General features: G+C 35.6%; 1 protein-coding gene across 1 annotated transcript in view; it reads right to left on the reverse strand.

Annotated features, from left to right (window-relative positions):
• The window catches only part of arr (low-density lipoprotein receptor-related protein 6), a 351,307-nt gene that overhangs the window by 21,119 nt on the left and 304,913 nt on the right, over positions 1 to 25,275 (reverse strand). Inside the window, exons 15-17 of the mRNA XM_090414658.1 lie at positions 22,843 to 23,042; positions 13,810 to 14,009; positions 7,339 to 7,536 (exon numbers count right to left, since the gene is read on the reverse strand). Coding sequence (XP_090270784.1) covers positions 7,339 to 7,536; positions 13,810 to 14,009; positions 22,843 to 23,042 — 598 coding nt within the window. The remainder of the gene's footprint in view (positions 1 to 7,338; positions 7,537 to 13,809; positions 14,010 to 22,842; positions 23,043 to 25,275) is intronic.

Raw genomic sequence — 25,275 nt, forward strand, 5'->3', positions numbered from 1 at the left:
TGATATGAGTTAGCATGTATATATTGGCCAGTATGTGTCGGTTTGCAGTAAACCATGAAACAGACTGCCTAAGGGAAGACGTGTGACCAGTATATCCAGGAATGAGAGCGAGTTCTGATTTTCAATTTCGATAGTAAATTGTATGCGTTCATGTTGTTTGTTGAAGTGGCTAAGGAATGTGTTTAATGTTTGTCTACCGTGTGGCCAGATAAAGAAAACATTGTCAACGTATCTAAGTCACAGGTTTTAGAGTAAAGGAATCAAGAACACTTTGCTCAAAAGCGTCCATATAAAAGTTAGCACTTGAGGGGGGGGGGGGGTGAGCCCAAGGCCGTACCTTCTTTTTGTAGGTAAAATTTATTTTGGCACATGAAATAACCGGAACGTAGTATGTGGACAAAGAGGGCCATAATGTCAGGCAGAAATTTGTTCTGTAGGAAAAGAATTGTCATTGATTGGGACATTTGTGAAAAGGGCAGAAACATCAAAACTGACTAATAAATCACCTTTGTCGTGTGTTGTTTTTAATTTTGTTTATAAAGTGTTGTGTGTTCTTTATATAGGAGGGGGAATACCCTATCAACTCCTTGAGTCTTGACGCTAATTTCTTGGCTAGGTGATAATTAGGGCTGTCTATTTCTTCAACTATCAGCCGAAGCGGAACATTTTGTTTTTGTACTTTAGGAACACCATATATCCTGGGAGAACGGGCATAATGGAGTATAAGTTTTTTCACAGTGTCTGATGGCCAAGAAGTGACGGACTTAAGTAATTTCTCAGTTTTTTTCTTTATTCTGTTAGTTGGATTATAGTTTACAAGCTGATAGGTGCATGAAAGAAAAGAAAGCTAATTTTGTGTTTTGACTAATTTCTCTATTATTCCATATAAATTTATTCATTTGACTTCCTACCATACCGGCTTAGTTAATTCTGTTGTCTATTTTCATATTAAATTTACTGTCTTTACTAAAAATTGTGCCTAAGTAGCTGAAATGTCTCACTTATTCTATAGGTTCTCCATTCACGATGCAGTTGATATTTTCAATGTTTCTGCCTATTTTCATTATCTTTGTCTTATTATTGCTGATTTTCATGCCAAATTTATTACAACAGTTATTCAATTTCATCAGGGAATCTTGCAGACTTGTACCAGATTTATTTAGAAGTATAACATCATCTGCATAAATAAAGAGCTGAGATTAAAATTTCCAATTTTGATATCAGGATTAATACTGCTTTCCTTCATAATGTGATCCATATAGATAATGAATAGCAGAGGGGATAATGTATGCCCTTGTCAGATACTAGATTTAATATGAAACCATCTTCTTGTACTTCCACCAATTTTGCTAGTACAAAATCAGAAATAGAAGTTTATAGTTGTTCAGAATAAGTAAACTACACTTTCTTTCCAAAGTAGTTATTCATGTGCCCTTTGTAAAATTTAAGACACAGCAGCATTCTACTATCCAGTAATTTTGGAGACAAGAGAAAAACAGTATCTTGAGACAAATATCATGAAACAAACTGGTCATCAAATAGGAGTGTCCAGAACTGTCAAAAAGGTAACAGAGGACACCATATAACTGTAATGTTTTGAATAACTTTTCTCTTGGCACCTTGCCATATGCCTTTTTCAAGTCTACAAAACATAAATACAGATCTTTATTATATTCCCACTATTTCTCAACTATTTGTCGTAAAGTGAAAATCTGGTCCTGATAGCCAATATTTGGCTTGAATCCAGCTTGTTCTTCACCAAGCTTCCCTCCCACAATTCTTCTCCACCGTTTTTCACGTATACTTGCATAAATCTTACCAGGAACACTCAGTAGTCTTGCAGTGGCCGCACTGAATAGTTCAAAAGGCCTGGACAGAGGGACGAATTACAGAGGTATCTGAAATTCGTCCCTCTGTCCAGGCCTTTTGAACTATTCAGTGCAGCCACTGCAAGACTTTTATACCTCCATACTTGAGCACTTCTGGTTGAATATCATCTATTCCTGCTCCCTTTCCACATTTCAGGCTTTTGATGGCTTTTTCTACTTCATGTATGAATATGTATTCCTGACTGCATGCCTGCTGAGTGTTTTATACCACTGTTTTGTCATTGCTTGTTTCATTTAGCAATTGCTTAAAGAAATTACTCCATACATCAAGAATATATTTTTTCTCCAGTTTTCATGTCACCTTTATCACCTCTAATTCCTTTTACAGCACTCTTTCCTCCATTTCTGAACTTTTTCAACAGGCTCCAGAATATTTTGCCATATTCCTGATATTTATTTTGTATATTCTTGCCAAAGTCTTCTCATGACTTCTGTTTAGCTAGTTTTACACAGTGTTTAGCTTTCTTGCATTTATCTCTTATTCTCTAAGAGAACAAGTTGACTTATTCAGCAGGAACTTTCGATTTGCTTTCTTCTTTTCCTTCACTGCCTCTTTAATTGCCCGTGTCCACTATGGAGGTCTGATTTTTCTATCCTTGTAGACAACCTCACTACATGCCCCTCTAGCTGAATAAATCAATGTTTTCTTCAGAGTTTGCCACTGAATCTCCAAGGTTTGATTCCTGTTCTCAAACTCTTTCATTTTATCTTGAATAAGGCTTGTACATTTTAGCTCAACTTTTATTTGCTTTGAAACCTTCTTATATGTTCTTCTTTTCAGTAAGAAATTCAAATTTATTCTGCTCAAGACTAAATGGTGATCACTTCCATTAAATCCTCTGTACATTCTAGTGTCCTGCACCTGTCGGAAAACATCACTATCAAAAATAACAGTCAATGAAACTTTTCTTATTTCTTGCCTCTTCTCTCCATGTGAATTTGTGCACATTTTTATGTTGGAACATTGTATTAGTAATAACCAGTCCATGTCCTGAGCAGAAATATAACAGGTATTTACCATTATTATTAGCTTTGCTCTTTTCTCCAAATTTTCCCAAAATATTTTTGTATGTCTGACAATCATTTCCTACTCTGCTATTTAGATCCCCAACAAGGACTAACTTTTCGTTTTTCATTGTGTCAGTTGCTTTCTCTAAAGCATTAATAAATTCCTCCACTTCTACCTTAGTAGAACCTTCTGTGGGACCATAGCCAAATAAATTTCATTGTCCATTTCCCCATTCTGATATTTGAACACATCACTCTACTTGATATTGCTTGCCATTCAAGAAGATTAGCCTCATATTTAGTTTTGAATGCTATAGCTATTCCTTCTTTTCCCTGATTGTTATTGCCTGAATATACTATTTTGGATTTATTGCTTAGAAAGAACTCGCCAGTTTTTGTCTTTTTTGTTTCGTCACTCCTCGATATCGATGTGGTACTTATCCAATTCCTCAGCTAACTTCATTTCTTTGCCATTCAGGCTTCTTATGTTGATAGTACCAATCTTGAACCCTGGTGATGTTGAATTGGGGGTGTGTTTCAGGATATGTTCCAGTAGCTGACTTTTTGCTGTTCGCCTTGGTTCCCTGACGAAAACAATGGCATGAAATTCTATCGTATTGCACCATCATTTTATTTGTGGTTTAAGCCAATAACAATATAATTTGGTCGGCCAAATTGCCAGCCCATCCTCATTCGTTCAGTATAGAGATAGATATCTGGATGCACCATGAGAAGATGAGGATTGGACATTAGGTCAGAAGCCCCCTGATTGATTGACCTCATCCATCCATTTAGGACAGGTGGCGTCTGCTAATGAGAGGTTCATGACAAATTTTAATGCAGCTGGTTTGTCACTCCTTGCTGCATCCCCTAAGGGCAATATTCATGACTGTAATCCGTGTGTTCAGTTTGCCTGTTCTTTGGGACGAAAAACCCGAGTTTCCATGTGAAAAAAAAAAAAAAAAACCGTGTATATGTATGAGACTGGCTAACTAACCTTTCGTCTGGTCTCTTTTGACGGTTCCTCATGTCACTGACATGAATTGAACCCAGGTCTTTCTGACCAAAGAGTTTCATGATGAGCTTCATCTATACCAACTGAGCTATGGAAGCTCTATCAATAACATTACTGCACCACAAAAATAATACATGGTCACACGTATAATAAAAATACTGTATGTGTTTAATCTTGAGGAAACTAAGGAGAGTATATATATATATATCTATATCTACAAGGCCTTAAACAGGGGTACTTTATAAGGCCTTGTAGAGTGCCATGCAGATCTAAATGTTGTGAAATTTTGCAGGAATACATTGTGCATCATGTGAAAGCAATATCCGAGGTGGGAAAAAAGTTCCAAAACCAACTGCCACTAAATGCATGGATTTTGCATATCAAGCAACTTGGCAGGTGCCAGGAAGGTTTAAAAGGTTGACATGGGATTTTTCCCTTCATTCTGGTTGTTAATACTGTCCGCAGCAATGTCACTAACCCTGCCGAAACGTGGTTTGCCCATGAAGCTCTACTACCCGAACAAATGCAGTGCTGTTCCAAATGTTGACAAGGTCCACTATTTCCATGTGCATTGCAACAAATGATTATTCATTCTGAAGATAGACCTGGCAGAGGTCACAAATCAATCAGTTCACAACAAGTGAATGAAGTTGCTACTACCTTTGTGGAGCAGGCCATGAATAACAGTATTCATTCCTGCAGTGCATGTGCTGTATCAAGACACATGTATGTTCCTTACACAACTGCCTGAAAAACTGTATGGAGCATTCTGCATTTCTACCCATTCCAGGTAACTCTGATACAGGAGATGAGTCCACAGGACTTTGAAAGTCAATTAATATTTGCTTTAACATTCCTTGCTCAGGTGGAGTTGGATGCTGCATGGTTGTGGAAGATTTTGTGGAGAGACGAGACTCACTTTCACTAAATTTCTTTGCATTCATCCAAAGTTACTACCTGGTGTGTGTTTACAGCTCCGTTTATCATTGGACCCTTCTTCTTTGAGGACATTTGCCAGTCGGGCCCTGTGACTGCTCAGTTACTGCCAAGGTATTGCGATATGATAAACAGTTTTTTTGTGCAACAGCTATAGCAGCACTGGTGCGTTAATTTGGTCATTTTCATGCAGCATGGGGCCCCTCCATACATCATACACTGGTCAATTCATACAGGAAGTTCTATAAGAAAGCCAGAGTCATCAGGCGTGTGTTTCCCACTATATGGCCACCTTGTTCAGCTGTTCTGACCCCTTGGACTTCTGGCTGTGGGAATTTTTCAAAGATAGGGTTTATTGGGATCATCCCAATAACTTGCCACTGCTGAAAGACAGCATAACACAGCATGTGCACAACATCTGTCCCAACCAGCTGCATTCTGCTGTTGAACACAATGTGCAAAGGCTGCAGTTTGTGACATGCTATAAAGGTTAGCACACTGAACAGTACAGACCTTGAATTCATAATGGCAGTGAATAGAAATGTGTTATTTAAGCTTGTGTCACTTTTCCCCCTTCACACACACACACACACACACACACACACACACACACACACACACACACACACACAAAATATTACTACATCTACATTCGGTTCATTATACAATGTTGTTCCACAGCATTCAGATCATGTGTGGCACTTCACACATCCTTAAACAGAGATTCTCCCTAATTAACAAGTCCATACACAATATGTGGATATTAGAAGAACTTAATAATGAATAAATTGCACCTGAAGCAGCAATGTTTATGTCAAAAAGTTCTTTGATTTGATATAATGAGGTTATGTTTTTGTATCCATTTGGACATGCTTTTCAGGGTTCATGCTTCAGGGTTGGCTGTAAAGTGTTAATATGAAATTTAGTTCCTCATCTCTCTTTCTTGAATGTAAGTTTGGTTGAATGGCTTCCAAGATAACAAAAAAATCCTACACATTACTTTTTAGGTAAAAAGCAGCATAAACTATCACAAATATACCAAAAATTTTAAACGAAAAAATGCTAACTGACCATGCAAAATAGCCACACATTCAACTTTTTCAGCCTGTTCAATGATACAAAAATTTTTTATTCAAATCCATAAACATTTTTGATGCACCAGGTTTTTTTTTTTCTGCAAGAGATTTGCTAGCATCACTTTTCTTTCTTTCGTATGTGTGTGTGTGTGTGTGTGTGCGCAAGAGAGAGAGAGATAACTAAGCAAACAATTCACCAATTCAAAAAATTACTTTTAGTAATAAAATTTGTTCATATGTTTCCAAAATCTCAAAACAGGAAAAACCTTCATGGCTATATGAATTCAACCTCTTAACTGAGAATGTCATGCAAAATGCATGACCAAAGAATGTTTTCTTGATTGTCTTTTTTGCAGAATACATCTTGCAATCACATTAGATGAGATGAAAAGTTAAAGATTTGGTGTTTCTCTATGACTAAATAGAAGCAAAAATATATTTAACTAATATGTAAACATGCAAAAAGTGGGTCAAATTTGGTTTCCCTGCCTGAAAAATTATACCGAGTGCACATTTATTTTATGGAATGAAATCTTGAAGGCTCAGTGCTTTATCCCTAAATACATACTTATCACTAGTAGGCAGTATTTTAGATGGGAGATGAATATCATTGCCCAGTGCGAGATCACAAAAGTGGCTTGAAAGAATTTCCTGTTTTCTGTAGAGCAGGGTTTCTGTACTTATGTAAAAAAAAAAAAAACCTTAGACCACCCAACAGTATGCATATATACTATATATTTATCAAAAACCCCTTTCAAGAGTGGGAGGTACATAAAAAAAAGGGAAAAAAAAGTATCAAATTTCACATAATTTCAACTGAAAACAACATATGCTCAGAAAATCACACTCAAGAAGATTTTATTATGTTCCCCTCCCCCAATATTCCAAAGAAATTGTGGTTATGTGGATATCATGGTGAGCAGACACCCACTATATGCTTTAATCCTTTCATCAGGAAAAAACATGCTAAACAGGCTATAACCATCATGAGATCTAGAAATTACCAACAAACTATTTGGTTAAATTATTGAAGTATTAATTAGTATCAAGGTAATATTTAATCTAATGTTTTCTAATGCAATGCTTATATATTACATACCATTTACTTGTTGAATACTAGCCTGTGCCAATAGCATAATTTAATTTTATTGTCCAGTTTGAGACCACCACCACCACCCTAATTAAGACTGCAAGCTAGAGGTAGCTAGAAGTTCTGTGTTTGATCTCTAGAGAAGAGTTTCCAAAATATCTTAACCCTTAGTCCACCCAAGGTATGCATATGGTAAGTTTAAAACCTTTCTTGAATGGGATTCATTTTTTAAAAAAAAAAAAACTTCTGTGAATAACTTATATATATCTTCAAAATATTATAGTCATTTAGTTATTTCACATAAAAAATTTCAAAGTAACTCACCTATCTTTGCCAGTGATGTTAGCTCGTTCAATTCTCTTAGTTCCTAAATCAGCCCAGAAGAGCAAGTCATCCTCTATATCTACAGCTAATGCTCCAGGTTGATCAAGTCCAGTATTAACTAATACCATTCTTCTCAGCCCATCCATTAATGCTCGCTCAATTCTAGGCGGATGAACCATGTTTGTCCAGAACAAGAGACTGTAAAAACATGAAGTCTTTGAATTGAAGATACAAATTAAAAACAGCAATAATATATTTTTTAATGGATTTTATTAGAACTGATTTAGCTTCCTGCAACTACTGTTAATCGATAATGCTACACAATTATTCATCTGGTTTTCTACACAATTATTCAACTTTTGTACAAAACTTTCATTGAAATTATGATAGTGTGAATAGCACATATTCAAATATGCCTTACAGTCACTTTGATATATTGATTATTCCAATCCTTAGACCTCAATCTGGTCTAATATAAGCATGTTCTTGGAAATTCTAGTGCACTGCTGATTCCATGAAATGACCTGAATAATTTTTCATATGAAGTTAAAACATATCCATTCATGTGCAGGCTCTATCACATTTTCAAGCTAACAGGTGAATGACAGTATACACAAAGAACAACAGAAGCAATGTGGTGTAGAATCAGTAATACCCAAATATCGTTCCGGAAATGTGCAAGATGATTCATCTGCAGAACTGTCAAAATACTCCAGAATCTCTGGCATACATCAATCTGCATTAAGAACTGATACTCAGAATAATCAAAAATGAGATGAGAACTACAGAAAGATGCTTGTCGCTTTGTAAAATTATGTTGTGCAATAATATCTGCCCATTTATCTCAAATTAGGAAAAAAATTAGTCGGAACACTAAATTAGCTGTATACAAGACTGTGTTCAAACCAATTTTAACTTATGGATCTGAGAGCTGGGTCAGAAGTAAAACACTTGACCAAAGACTAGAGACCGCAGATATGAGAGTCCTGAGAAAGATTAGAGGCGTGAACAGATGGCATCAATGGCAATATCATATTAAAAATGAGGATATTAGGAAAGAACTTGACATTGTCAGCATCCAGGAATGCGTTAGCAGAGCTAATCTCAGATGGTATGGTCACTTAAATAGAATGGGAGAGGAAAGATTAGCAAAACAAGTGTTCTCTGCCAGGTTGGCAGGAAAACGACCAAGAGGAAGACCAAGATATAGGTGGATTGATACGGTACAAAGTGCCTTAGACGATAGAAATATAAGATCTGATAATGTTGGAGTCTTGACAAGTAACAGACTGATTTGGAGGAAAATTGTAGATAGGAAGTTAGTAATGATGTAATTTTTTCATGTAGTACTGTCATATCCTGTACACCCCTTGAGGGTACATGGCAGGAATTTGATGATGATGATGATGATTATCTCAAATAAAACAAATGGTATACCAGCCAGAAAATACACTTCAAATTAGCAGCACTGGATTGATAACTATATATCAAGTATATATATATACGCTGCAGTGATATAAATATAGTTAATGTTAAATCAAGAGTTAATCCGCAAGCTATTTCAAGCATGTGGAGAAAATCCAAATTCATTTTGTTAGATATGTAGTAACTGTTACTGTTCTGTAAGTAAATAAATTCAAAACATTACTATAAAAAAAGTGGATTATGTCTGTTTTCTTTGCGATTAAGATAAGATTCTAGACCCTTACAAAGTTTGTGAGACTTACACAGATATATTAAGGATATGAAACTGAGAAAAGGAAAACCATCTTTGCATTTTAGCATTTTGTATAGTGTAAACCTAAGAACCATGCTGATATCTGCTACTTTTGTTCACACATAATATAAAAGAAAGCAGACCTAAAATCAAACAACTGCCACCACAGCCCCCAAATTCTTGTTCCTTCACCTTGGAGTATGATGACATCCTAGCATCTGATTCTCAAATAGAAAATGAGACCAAGGGAGATGCAACATGTATCTTATGTACCTCAAAGTCATGAGCCAGAACTTTTTTTACACAGAGTCAACTAAACAAATGGTATAAGATTTAAATCTATTGAATTGTAGTGAGCTATAAGGCTCCCAACTACACAAAAATAACTTACTTTATCATGGAACATTTTTCTTTGTAAAGCCTTATAAATGAACATCAGATGTTCAACATATATTCACAGTCCAAATGCCAATCTACCAAATCTCTTTTTCCTCTTCTTTTATTCTTTAGGATAGCATTCTTGAACAAGTATTCCCCCAAGGCCTACAACTTCCAACTATTAAAAAACATCAATAAAGTTCTTCTATATTAATTTCTGTCCACACACATACAGCATTAAGTGGAAAAAAATTACTACAATGTGGCATTTGAAAATACAATGAACCAGGCTGAGAACCTGAATCAGGTTCAGGGCTGCTGTGAAAAATTTGGTATGCAATAAACACCCCAATTACAAAAAACAGTTGAAAACATTAAACAAGTTCTAGAAATTTGAGTGTAATGTGGATAATTATAAATTTATTTTCTGTACTACTATCATTTAACATATTTTCTGAAGAACATTAGAAGCATAAGGGGAGAGACAGGAGGCTCCATAAAACACAGAAAGAAGACATCTAGGCATAAGGAATGCAAATATGATGGCCGATTATTGCTGGATGTTAGAAAAGTATGAGATTCATTTCCTACTCTGCTGTTTAGATCTTAAATAAGGACCAGCTTTTCCTTTTCATCAACGGTCTTCTGACAAAAGGCTTCACAGGCTCAAAAAATTCTTCTGCTGCTTCTCTACTGAGAGTTTCTGTGATACAATGAGCACAAATAAGTCTTGTTGTCCAATTTCCCATTTTGAAATCTATACATCACTGAATTTGAAACTACCTGTCATTGCCTATTAAACATAAAAGAATGCCAACATGTAAAGTGTGACAAATCAGACTAAATATGAGCATGTAAACAGTGATGTGCTGAATCTTATGAAATAGACAGCAGGAAGCATTAACCCCCACTTCCAATCAATGAAAAAAATATTTTGCAAAAATCAAAATTCACATATTACTCAAAAGCTGTGGGTAACAGAAAAATGATTATTTCAATTTGCAATTTTGTAATTATATTATCTAATATCAGAGACCTTTAGGGAGTCAAAGATTTGTTGAGGAGAGCATACATCACCCACACCAACTGTCATACTTTCTCTTAAACTCATTCCCACTAGATGCACTCACCACTTCAAAAAGTAAACTCTTCTGCTCACTCAATGCTCCATGAGAGAAAATCTAGCTCTCTCCCTTTTCTTAAATGAATGTAAACTTCTTAACTTCTACTTGATATCTCCCCACCTTCCATATAATGAAAAATTACATCGAACAATATCCTATAACATCCTTTCAAAAGTTTACAGGCATCCATTGTATCCAGTGCCTGCAGTCCATTTACTCCAAATTTGTCCTCATAATCTACATTCCATAATCCCAATAATATCATTGTAATTCCTCTTTGCACTCTTTCTACAGCTTCTTTAATCCCTTGATACCAGGAGACCAAATCTGCACACAAATAGTCAGTCTAGGTGTAACTGTACTGAGGCCTCGTAAAGAGGGAAAATGATTTCCTTATTTTTATATGTCAACATTCATTTCAGCATCGCAAGATGACTTTAAAATTTTCATCAAGCTAAAGTATCACTTTATACTTGCTAACACCAAACTGACATCCATTATCATTTACCCACAGTTTCATCACATTCAAAGCATTCTTTAAGTGCTGTATAAACAGTAACATCCCTGATTACCCAGTCTTTTTTGCATCATCAGTAAACAACTGAACAGTTCTGTTGGTACTGATTCCTGGGAAATCTCATCTTAGTGGCAGATTCACATCCTCCTCTTCCCCATATACCCAAGTCATTATTTTATATTCCAATTGCATATCCTCCAATTTATTCAACAGCCTTTCATGCAGTATCCTATCAGCTTTAGCTGATAGGATACTGCATGAAAGGCTGTTTTGTCCTTCTGCTTGGCATTGCTACAGTGCCAGAGAACATGAGATTGTGAATAGCTGAAAGAAGGATGTTCCACCAGAGATGAAACTTAGATGAGATCGTAATCTGAACTGCTAAGAGGAGCAGTCACCTGAACAGAGCACCTGGAAGAACTAGTTACGAAGAGATCCAGAGTGTTGGATGAGTGAAAAAGATTGTCAAGAATTCTGGCAGGGAGATGAATGATCTAAGTCATTACTTAAAGCAAAAATCTCTGGCATCTCTTCTAGGTTGGTCAGTGAAATTTGAAGAAAGGAGCCAGTTAGAAAACTGTGGACACTGAAATCACTAAGAAAGATTACTTCATTGTTTGGAAATTTAAATTGAATGAAATCAAGCTTCAAATATAGGAATTCTAAGAGGTGAGAATGATTTTCAGAATTAGAAGAATGGTGGAGACAGTAGATGAATTAAACAAAATGAGGCAAAGAAATCTTAAGCCACAGAAGGTCAAAAAGATGAAATCCTTTGGAAAGGAATATCAGATTGCAAGGTACAAGCACCTTCCCATATGATGGAAGGAATCATTAGTATGTTATTTGGACAATTAAGATGGGCTGTGGTTGATGTAGCAGAAATTTGGGATTCAGTTAGAATATCAGGTATGAATGCCTGAAGGTAATGATGATGCATGTCATTTAAGTTATTGTTGATGCCATGGATGTTGGTAAAGTTAATATGAATTTAATATAAATTTAAATAATGAATTTAAGTTAATATGATCAGGTTTATTTTTTTAGTTTAACTGCAGGGATACTATAATTGTTCAGGCACAATTTCATATTTAGTGTTTCAATAGGTGAAGAGAAAAACAGGAGAACATGCAGTGAGCGAAAAATACTCTTGAACCATAAAATAGCATTGACAATGCCACCTGCATACCATTACACAGCCTCCCTCCAGGCACAACTTGGAAGTGTAGATGCCAGCAAGATTACGCACCAGTTGATCAAGAAGCCTCCTAAAAATGCCAGCCTGCAAAACTGCTGTACCCCCTTGAAGATTGGGAGGCAATGAATCTCTGCAGTATGTTTAGTATACACCCTCAATGGGTATCACTCACAATGCATGTAGAAAGGAGGAGGACAGAAATGGGGAACTCTAGCTCTAGGAACCACATATGGTAACAACCATTTCGCATCCCCAATAAGCAAGGTGGTGGTATTTCACCAGGCAATGAAAGATATCTACCATCTAATAAGTCTAGTTGGCAATTACTCCAACTAGGAAGGTATCCCACATCACAGTGGAAATACTCTTTGTTGCCAGAGTCCCTTTAGTGGAAAAGCAATCCTATGAGATGGCAGGGTTGACTTGACCAGGAGAGGCTATATATTGTGCATCACCTACCCACAGTGGCACATGGGCCAAATGGGTTCAGACAATTTCTTTCTTTCTTAATCTTTCGTTCTTTTACCTTTATGATGTCGAGGTTTCTATTCCTTATAACTGCAACCATTATACGTGGATAAGGTGGCTGGCCCTATGTCTCCAGAAGCATTGAGTTCTCAGGGCCGGTTTGCCTGTTTGCGGGAGGAAAAACCCTGCAGTGCATACCCAAGATTGGCCAACTTGGCTATGTCTGCGAAAGATCCTAAGCTCCTCACGTCAGATGGGAATCAAACCCAGGACACACCTTTCCTAGGCATATGGTTGCGAAGCACATAGTCACTCGGCTAACCATGGGGATTTACTCTTTGTTGCCAGAGTCCCTTCAGTGGAAAAGTGACACTATGAGAAGGCAGGGCTGACTTGACCAGGAGAGGCTATATATTGTACATCACCTGCCTACAGTGGCCCATGGGCCAACTATGGGTTCAGACAATTTGCATTGGATAAATGTTTGGATCACTCATACCGACTACTTATTTAGTATCCATCATGGTAATTTGGCAAAGCATTTTATCATCCTCAACAACTGAACTGCCAGATCTGTACCAACACCACCATATATTTCATCCTGTTAGTCTCCACATCACAACAGATAGCCTGAAACTCACTGTTACATGGAACATTATCATCTTTACATGAGTAATCATTAAACAAAAATATATTAATTAACTGTATCAATTGTAATCTAAATGTAATCAATTAACTAAACATATCTAAAAAACCTGTGTGACAAAAATTGTTGAGTGCTATTATAAATTTATGAATTATAAACATTAAAATGGTGGAAAGAACTCTGCCCTGTGTATGTAGACAGACTACTGAAAATTTGGTAATGACAGCAAGTTTAAAAAGTTAAAATTTAACCCATGCAAGGAGTTTAATATCAGATTCACACTGTGTGTGTGTGTAAAACTACACTAACTTAAAATTTACCATGAATATAATATTTAGAAAAATCTTATATTAAATTTTAAATTAAGAAAGTTGTTTCAGTTTTCAATCAAAATGCTTACTTTTGACTAGTCATCATACTAACCCTTTAGAAGGATGAAGAGCAATATATCTTGGTCGTTCTTCTCCCCCACCAATAACTACACCAACAGATTTGCCATTTAAATGTGTTACATTTATGACATTACTTTGGGCACAGGTCCAATATAAAAGCCGTGAGAAAGGATCCACTGCCAAGTCATATGGATGAAGTACATTGCTGGGATTTTGTACAACAGTAGATACCTAAAATGAAATATAGTATTAGTATTAAATCCAGTGAAGGGAAACACATGCATGCATGCACGTGACAAACATAATACACAATGCAGACAGAATCAGAGCATCAATCAGGTTTAAAAAGAAGCTAAGTTAGTTGGTCATGATAGGCCATCTCAGGTCTGACAAAGAAAGGGAAAATGGGATGAGGTACATACCTTTGTGTTGTTTCCCAATTCTGAGAAACTTCATTATCACTACAACACAAATATTAGTGATATGACTGGCTGCATATGGTGTTGAAATATTCAGGTATGCTGTTTTTACAGCAGCATCAGAAAGACCTTTGATCATTTCAACTTTATTTAAAAAAAAAAAAAATTATGGTAATCTCATACATTATAGGTTGTTCAAACTAGAGTACCATGAATAAGCACAATGCTGAGAAGAAAGAAGTCTCCATATTCATTAAGAGTACATATTTCCTTGCTTGGAACGTGGAGTATGATTTCTTCTTTTCCTGGATTGCTCCTCTAATTTTATGAGAACATCAAAACAGTTCTTATTTTTCTGTCACATGCTTCCTTAGTTGAGGATATAATATTTTCCCACTCCATTGTTTCAAAGTTTTTTTTTTAAACACGACTCCCTCCAGAAACTGTTGTAATAATAATAATAATAAAGAGAACAAAAAACAACTACCCACAGTACTAATATGTTATGTCTCACCAAGCATGGAATTTTTTCAAGCAACTTCAGGCCTCCGATGAGTCAGAGTCTTTCGCCAGACAATGCCATTTATGCCCTATCTAAAGACATTCATAAACATCTATGCCAACAGTGGAATTCAACACCATCACCTACTAGTTGAAGAGTAGGAGTTACTATTCACTGGGCCAACCAGGTTAGTGAGAAGAGTAAACAAAAGTGTTTGTAAGCCAAATTTATACGTACCCCCCCCCCCCCCGCCATAGAATTGTAAATTCTAGAAAGGAAAGAGAAGAGTGAGATAGAGGACAATAAAATGAGATCAGATCTACTACAAGGAAGAACAAAAACCAGAAAATCCATAGATATTAAAAGAAAACTGTGGAATGTGATTAAAAAAAAAAAAAAGAAAAAGCACAGTGGAAAATAGTAGCAAATTCAAAATGAACTTATCTGTCGGTTTCAATGATTTTTTTTTTTTAATGGTGATCTCATATATGAGAAGATGTTCAACCTATAGTATTACTTTACACTTATAAGTACTCATTATGAATGCATGCTGAATTCTTCAGATTTCATAAAAATGACCCAGGACTACACACCCAACAATTTCTTGAGAAATTCCCAAGTATATGTTTTCCTCAACATTGCTGATTTCTTGAACAATAATTATATCGCCATGTAATAAACTTAACATCAGGTGGCTTAGCTTTGATATACATATATATACATGTTTAAATTTTCGCTACACCTACATCGATGACTTGAACTGTGTATAGCATAGAACACACTGAGTTTTTGTTGAATTGATAGCACAGTGGTAAAAAACACTCAACAGGCATACAGTCAGGAATACATAGCCATACTTGAAGTAGAAAAAGCCATCAAAGGCTTGAAATGTGGAAAGGCAGCAGGAGTAGATGATATTCGACCAGAAATGCTGAAGTATGGTGGTATAAAAGTATTACGGTGGCTGCACTGCATAGTTCAGAAAGCCTGGGCAGAGGGACAAATTCCTGATGATTGGAGTAGAACTCTAATAGTGCCCATATATAAAAAGGGAAATAAAACTGAATGAGAATTACAGAGGTATTTCCCTACTGAGCGTTCCTGGCAAGATCTATGCAAGTATACTTGAGAAACGGTTGAGAAGAATTGTGGAAGAAAAGCTGGGTGAAGAACAAGCTGGAGTCATGCCAAATAGAGGGCTGTCAGGATCAGATCTTCACTTTATGACAAATAGTCGAGAAAGCATGGGAATATAACAAAGATCTGTATTTAAGTTTTTTTGATCTGGAAAAGGCATATGACAAGGTGCCAAGAGAGAAGCTATTCAATATGCTGCAGTTATATGGTGTCAATGGGGCATTATATCAAGCAATACTTAGTCTTTATTTGAGTTGTGAGTCAGCAGTTAGAATTGAAGGAAGTACAGGAAGATGGTTTAATGTTAAATCTGGTGTGAGACAAGGATGTACATTATCCCCTTTGTTATTCATTATCTATAAGGATCACATTATGAAGGAAAGTGGTATTAACCTGATATCAAAATTGGAGATGTTAATCTCAGCTCTTTGCTTAAACAGACGATGTTATACTTCTAAATAAATCAGCTAGAAGCCTGCAAGATTCCCTGACTAAATTGAATAACTGTTGTAATAGATATGGTAGGAAGGTCAGCAATAACAAGACAAAGATAATGAAAATAAGCAGAAGCATTCAAAATATTAACTGCATTGTGAATGGAGAACCTATAGAACAAGTAAAACATTTCAGCTACTTAGGTACAATTTTTAGTGAAGATGATAAATTAAATATGGAAATAGATAACAGAATCAATAAAGCTGGTATGGTAGGAAGTCAACTGAATAAATTTATATGGAATAAGAGAGAAATTAGTCAAAACACTAAATTAGCTGTATAACACAGTGTTAAAAGCCAATTTTAACTTATCGATCTAAGACCTGGGTTTAAATCTGATTTCATAAAGGTCATCAGCAGAAAACTTGTCTCCTGTCCAAATGAAAGTTGTGCCTTCTAATCCTTTACTAAGGCCATTGGATGCAACTTTTGTTCACCTGGACTTCCATCTCTGTCATCCTAAAAATGACACCACTGTTACAGCACCCAAAGATAAAGCTGCCCTTCTAGCGTCACTCTTTTTCTCCAACTCTTGCATACATGACCAAAGCAAATAGCCTCCTACCATATTAGAATCTGAGAACCTTATTATTAGACCAGTGTATTATGTCTGTTAATTGCATGTGTTCTTATAACCGGTTTGTCTGTTTTGCAGGATGAAAAACCCAAGTTTCAGGAGGTCCTCTGTAGTTTTTTTTAGCAAAAAGACATCAGAAAATTACTAAATAACTTGGACACTAAAAAGTCTTCTAGTGCTAACAACATCTCTCCAATTGTACTCAAACACTGTGCTCCAGAGTCAACACCTATCCTGCATTGTCTCTAAAATTTTTTATACTTATCTAGTACTTATCCTCATGCATGAAATGATCATACATTCAGGTTATTCCAAAAAAGAGACAAGTCTACTGTCAAACTACTTTGCCATCATGGTGCTGACCTCTGAGTCTACATCACTCATCACTGGACAAGTGCCATGAAAAGGTTGGGAGAAATGTGCTGTCGCTCTTAACATTTCCAGAGCTTTTGATCATGTTTGGCCTCAAGGTGTGATCAGCAAATTGCCTTCCTTTGGTTTGTCTACCATCCTCTTAACTGGGTAGTCAACTTTCTCTGTGGTCATCATTCACTTTAGGTCACAGCAGATGGATCCCACTTTTCAAGCTTTGCCATGAATGCACTCTAATCTATCAGGTACTCTATTTCTCCTGTGCATAAATGACTTACTCTTAATCACCACTAATCCCATTCACAGCTTTGTAGATGATAGTACTCTCCATTCATCTTACTCATTTGACAAACTATGCAGTACTCAGACATCTCAAGTTTCTAGATCATCTATAACCAGTGCTTATACAGACCAAAATTGATCTGTATGCATTCTTCAATGGACTGAGGACAATCTGGTCACCTTCAACCACCAAAACATAGTCTTGTCTTTTTTCCTGCAAAAGAGATCTCAGTTCACCTACATAAATCACTAGACAGGATCAGGTCACTCTGCTTAGACTAACATTTAGAAATCTGCAGCCTCTCCTGGCATAAACACATCACATCAATATTTCCTCAGTATCCAAAAAAAACAAGGCATTATCTTCTGCTCAAGATGTTACTTTGCACCCATCCAGCTATAAATATAATGCAATTCCCAAATCTGCCCATTCTTAGAATGCTGCTAATTGGAGTGGTGTACCTAAAACCCTTCTAAAAATGCCCGACACTATCCAGAGGAGAGCAATTCAGCTCATAGATGATCCTGCTCTTGCAGACCCATTTCATCCTCTATCTCACAGACATAATGCTTCAGCACTGTGTCTATCTATTTTACAAGTACTTCAATGGTCACTGCACCACTGAACTAGCAACCAATCTTCCACTTTCTGTTGTGCTTGTTAATACAAGAGTAGCAGCTTCCAGTATACCTTTTCAGTGCAGCCGCAAACATACTGAATCGGCCTTTCCTCTTTTATACCATCTATTCTCTGGAACAGCTTTTCTCATGAAGTATTCCCAAACACAACTACAGTCTGCATTCTTAAAGAAAAATGTCAATAAACTTATATTATCTCAATAACTTCTTCCATACTTATAGGTCCATCCACCTCTTGTGTATGGGATCAGTAAAAAATCTGAAAGTTATTGATTACATCATTTTACCCATCCCACTTCAATTTTTCAGGTAACCATCTCCATCAGATGAAACCCTTTGGTTTCATCTGAGAGAAACCAAAAAATGGTTTCTCTCAGATGAAACCCCAAGTTATCTTGTGGTGAAACTATTCAGCATTTTTTTTTTGTATTTTTATTTTTATTTTTTTTAACAACCAAACAAACTGTCTTTTTTAATAACCAGAGGATGTTAAAAATTAAAGTATCCCTGTTTAAGGACTTGTGGAGTGCCATCCAGTGATCCAAATGCTGTAAAATTTTGCAGGAATACATTGTGCATCGTGTGAAGGTGATATCTGAGGGAAAAAAGTAGTTCCTAAATTCACCACCAGGGACATTGTAAACACCAAATGCATGGAATCTGCATATCATACAATTTGGCAGGTGCCAGGAGGGGTTTAAAAAGATGGACAGAATTTTCCCCTTCATTCTGGTTGTTAATACTGTCCACAGTGATGGCACTAACCTACCCCAACGTGCCTTACTCGTGACTACATTACCTAAACAATTGCAATGCTGTTGCTGCATTCCATGAACTTCATGGCTGAACAAATGTCGACAAGAGGTCCACTATTCCCATGTGCTCTGTGATGAACGGTTAGTCGTTCTGAAGAAATGCAACTGCTGGGAATTAGATCTGGCAGAGGTTGCAAACCAATCGGTTCACAAAAAGTAATGAAGTTGCTACTGCCATTGTGGAGCAGACCATAAATAACAGCCTTCATTCCTGCAGGACACATGGATGTGCCTTACACAACTGTCTGGAAAATTCTGCATTTCTATCCATTCAAGATAATGCTGACACAGGAGATACACCCACAGGATTTTGAAAGTCGACTGACATTTGCTTTAACGTTCCTTGGTTGAATGGAGTTGGATGCTACGTGGCCATGGATGATTCTGTGGGGAGATGAAGCTCACTTTTACCTGAATGAAACTGTGAATACCCACAACTGCTGGGTATGGGCTATGCAAAACGAACTTTGCATTCACCCAAAGTTACTGTCTGGTGTGGATTTACAGCTTCGTTTATCACTGGACCATTCTTCTTTGAAGACATTCACCAGTTGGGTCCCGTGACCTGCTCAATTACTGCTGATAGGTATCATGATGTGATAAACAATTTTGTCGTGTCACCGCTACAGCAGTGCTTATGCATGGATTCAATAATTTTCATGTAGGTTGGAGCCCCTTCAAGAACATTTAATGGAAGCTAGAATGATCAGCCATGTATTCCCACTGCATGGTGGCCTCGTTCATCTGATCTGATTCCCTGTGACTTCTGGCTCTGGGGATTTCTCAAAAACAAGGTTTATCAGGATCATCCTGGTAACTTGTCATCACTGAAAAAGAATAATGTAAAATGTGCACAACATCAATCCTGACCAGCTGCATTCGGCTGCTGAAAACGCTGTGTAAAGGATGCAGTTTGTGGCATACCAGGAAGGGCAGCACACTGAATGGTACAGCTCGTGAATACAAAACTGAAGTGAATAAATATGTGCTATTTACGATTGTGTCGCTTTTCTTCTTCTTACACACACAGAAAAATTACATTTACATTCGGTATGTCGTATACGGTAAATTTTGGAACTAACTTTCTTCTCCCCCCCCCGATATTATTTCCACATGACACACAATGTATTCCTGCAAAGTTCCACAAGATTTGGATCACTGGGTGGCACTATTATTTTTCAGTAATTTTAAGCATAGACTAAATTTGCTTATGTTATAAATAATGGAAATTTACCATTAAAATAACTGTAGCATTATATATGACATTTAAGTGAGCATTAAAAGTTGATATCATCTGCATAACAAAGAACTGAACTTAGTATATTTGGTTTCAACATTAGGATTAATACAAAAATTCTCTCAGCAATATAATAAATATAAATTATCAACAGTACTGAGTACAGAATACAATTTTATTTTGCACTTGTTTCACAGTGAGTTGTTTATAGCTTAACAAAGTATAAGTTATATACGGCTCTATATAATGTTTAATATTTTATTTAGAATATATAGTTTGAATACAGGTAACCGTCGTATAATGCGGTACTTATACAACGCGGTTTCGATATAAGATGGTCTACAAACTATAGTAACCCTTTATCTTTTCATATATTTTTCAATGCACGACTTAAAAATCAAATTTTATCTTCGTTAAATTTGCGTCTGCCCGTATTGTGCATGTAGTTATAAGTAGGGAATTTATATTAGGGGAAATACCCCTTAGCATGCATGTACGTCAACTGTTTACAGTATAAAGCATTTATTGTTGAAAATTGTCTTCATTTTCTGCCAGGAAAGCGATTAAAAATCATAAGTGTGTTTAATCTCAAGCTGAACACTTTATTTTTTGGTGAGTTACATACAATATGTAATACTTTTTTTATGTAAAAAAAAATATTTTTATAGTAATGGCTATTTAGAGCGCTTTTGTGATATGGTTGAAAACGAAATTAGTGAATTAATTGATGGAGAAATAGATTTAAATGAGGAGGAGCTGGTACAATTAATAGATGACATTGAACCAAATGTCATCTATTAATGACATTTGGTTCAATGTCAATGGTGGGGAAAGTTGAAAATTCTGATTGTTATGAATGCGTTAAAGAATTCAGTTTAAAGAAATTAGAAGGATTGGACTTGGCAAGAAAGTTATTTTATGGATAATTATCTCCCAATGGAGCACTCTGGAAAATTCACGAGACAATTGGATATTTGTTTAACTCCGTATTATGAACTTAATAAAAAATTGCAGCATAGTGATAAGCAAGATCTTATTACTGACTTCTTGCTAACTAAACCAACTGAAGTATGCAATGAGAATTATACAAATGATGTCCAAGAGATTTCAAGTGATGACGATGTCCGGTCACTCGTAAATAAAGAACATCTACAAAATGTTAGTTTTGAAGAGAGTGATGACGATTAAAATATACACTATTTTATTTTGCCTAAAACATTTATGTATTATGTGCAATGAAGTTTACATACAATTTATAATTTTTTATAATTTTATACTATGTATTTGTTTCATAGTTTATTTGTTTTCTTAATTTACATGAATTACTTGAATTAAATAAAAATATTTTTTTGTTGGATATGTCATTGTTTATATAATCTAAAAAAAAAAAACATTTCGGAACCTAACCCTACTTTTTCTATGTGATCTGAGTCTCGCATAACACGATTTATATAACGTGGCATTTTTGTGGAACCTAACATCCGCATCATGCAAGGGTTACCTGTATTTTTTTTTTTTTTTTTTGCTTGGAGATTATACCTTGTTATATAATCAACTCTCATTATAGCAAACACAGTTTTAGTGAATTCACTATAACAAACTACCAAAAGGCTTGGTCATAAGTCCCACAGTCTCAATGCTACAAAAGGAAATTCAAACAACTTTTCCTTCAGAGACTGAGGTTCTTCATTTGACAAGACAGGCAAACTGGCCAAAAGAACATAAGCAGTTAACAAACACACCATATTGGCCTCATAGTCTTAGTTGCTTTGGTCATAAATCAAAACAATTCAACCCAACCCAACACTAGAGCAAGCCTTTCCCTACAAGAGATTACTTCTTTTAGTCTCTATGAGATAGCTATAGTAAGGATTGACTATATATCCATTTAAGTTTTTAAGAATTTGTCTTAAGGTAAAAATTTGATTCTCACATGTTTGTTCTTTCCTCTCTTCAACAAATTTTCATAACTTATTTTGAAGGATGTCTGAAGATCCTGCCTACCTGCTAATTCCTGATTTTAGTTTCTATTTTTAAAGATGGATGGAATGATAGAACTACTTCAATCAATCAACACAGATATGATTTTCTAACCAAGTTTTCTGAAATGTGAACTGTAGCTGTTACAGAACTTTTTCTGTGTCATTATTGAGCACTTCAAGTTGGGTAACTATCTATGCTAGATGCTTTTCACATTTCACACTGTCTCTCCACTGATCTACTAAAATGTATTCATTGCCCCACCCCAGATATTTTCTAATACCATTCATAACTTTATATCTTATCTAGACATTCAGGACATCCACCGGATCTTCTGTTACTTATATATGTATGTGTGTGTACATATACGTATGCATACATATTTTATTTTATTTTGTACTCTTCTTAATTTCTAAGCCTCTTTTTTTTTTTTTTTTTTTTAAAGTAATTTCTGGACCATTTTGATTATATTAATATTTTATATTTCTCCAAGAATAATCTCCTCCTATCCAATACAATAAGCATTAATATTTAAAGCAAAATAATTCTGTAAAATTTATGATTCAGTAAATCACATAATGAATGCTTACTAGAAAAGTTATTTCCTACCTTTGTTCCATTCTCATAAGCTCGCCTAATCGTTTGAGTACGCCCATCTACCCAATATAAATATTGCTCAATTGGGTCATATTCTAAAGCTTTAACGTTTTTTAAACCATGTATTGGAAGAATAACATCTGGAGAATCGGTTTCAACAACCATACGACTAATACTATTCTTCTGACTGAATAACAAAAAACTAGTTGGAGCTGAAACAAAAACAGAAATAATAATGCATAAGATTCAAATATTTTGAAATTCCTTCTTTGAATATTATTAAACTAAGAAATGATTTTCTTTATATCAAGATTTCAATGTATTATAATATGTATATGTAATATGTATTAATATAACACAGAAAACTGTTAAACTGTTTTCCAGGCAAGTGTATTATTACTCAGCACTATTTCTCAAAACATAAGGCTAAAGTCTAGCCTTAAACTGAAATAATTTTATGACAGAAATAAATAAATTTGTCTGAGCATCATTTTAATAAGCTTCATAATGGAGCAAAATTCTGACATAACTCACCGCACGAAACTGTTACTAGTGAAATAAGTTACAGAAAAAGACCACTTAATTTCAAATCTTTCAGAAGAAGCATACAAGCCATCTTTCAGAATCAATTTTAAAAGTACAGAACTATAATTATCCTTAAAACAGCAGTTTTAAGGATGGAGGTCACTATACTGGTGATTACAAGTCTCTTTGAAGTGAAATTTACTTGTACAATATAATGCATATTATTATTATATGAGTATCTCCATGGAGTCAGAAGATCTATTGCAGGAGATATGTTATTCACATAATACCTATCATTATTCATCTTCACCTCATTCTCCGATGCAACAATACATGCAACCACCGCGGGCAATTCATTTCACACGTTCATCATCCTCCAAGCAAAAAATGTAGACCTGGCTACTAACATCCTCATTAATCACACACTGAGACAATATTCTAGGGGTGACCTCATGTTTTCTTCCTTCATGCCATGTAGCAAAAAGTCATCATCATCATCAAATTCCTGCCATGTACCCTCAAGGGGTGTAGTACTATCAGGATATGATAGTACTACATGAACAATTTACATCATTACTAACTTCCTATCTACAATTTTCCTCCAAATCAGTCTGTTACTTGTCAAGACTCCAACATCATCATCATCAAATTCCTGCCATGTACCCTCAAGGGGTGTAGTACTATCAGGATATGATAGTACTACATGAAAAAATTACATCATTACTAACTTCCTATCTACAATTTTCCTCCAAATCAGTCTGTAACTTGTCAAGACTCCAACATGATCACATCTTATATTTCTATCGTCTAAGGTACTTTGTACCATATCAATCCACCTATATCTTGGTCTTCCTCTGGGTCGTTTTCCTGCCAACCTAGCAGACAACACTTGTTTTGCTCATCTTTCCTCTCCCATTTTATTTAAGTGACCATACTACCTGAGATTAGCACTGCTAATGCATTCCTGGATGCTGACAATGTCAAGTTCTTTCCTAATATCCTCGTTTTTAATATGATATTGCCATTGATGCCATCTGTTCATGCCTCTAATCTTTCTCAGGACTCTCATATCTGCAGTCTCTAGTCTTTGGTCAAGTGTTTTACTTCTGACCCAGCTCTCAGATCCATAAGTTAAAACTGGTTTGAACACTGTCTTGTATACAGCTAATTTAGTGTTCCGACTAATTTCTCTCTTATTCCATATGAATTTATTCAATTGACTTTCCACCATACCAGCTTTACTGATTCTGTTGTCTATTTCTATATTGAATTTACCATCTTCACTAAAAATCGTACCTAAATAGCTGAAATGTTTTACTTCTTCCACGGGTTCTCCATTCAAAACACAGTTGATATTTTCAATGATTCTGCCTATTTTCATTGTCTTTGTCTTTTTATTGCTGACATTCATACCATATCTATTACAACAGTTATTCAATTTAGTCAGAGAATCTTGCAGACTTGTAGCAGATTTATTTAGAAGTATAACATCATCCGCATAAAGCAAAGAGCTGACATTAACATCTCCAATTTTGATATCATGTTTAATACCACTTTCCTTCATAATGTGATCCATTTAGATAATGAATAACAGAGGGGATAATGTACATTCTTGTCTCACACCAGATTTAACATTAAACCATCTTCCTGTACTTCCTTCAATTCTAACTGCTGACTTACAACTCGAATAAAGACAAAGTACTGCTTGATATAATGCCCCATTGACACCATATAACTGTAGTGTATTGAATAGCTTCTCTCTTGGCACCTTGTCACATGCCTTTTCCAAATCGACAAAACTTAAATACAGATCTTTGTTATATTCCCATGCTTTCTCGACTATTTGTCATAAAGTGAAGATCTGATCCTAACAGCCTCTATTTGGAATGAATCCATCTTGTTCTTCACCCAGCTTTTCTT

Source organism: Typopeltis vanoorti, chromosome 25 (genome assembly GCF_054136105.1).
Source record: "Typopeltis vanoorti isolate ZY-2024b chromosome 25, IOZ_Tvanoo_1.0, whole genome shotgun sequence".
NCBI lineage: Eukaryota > Metazoa > Arthropoda > Arachnida > Uropygi > Thelyphonidae > Typopeltis > Typopeltis vanoorti.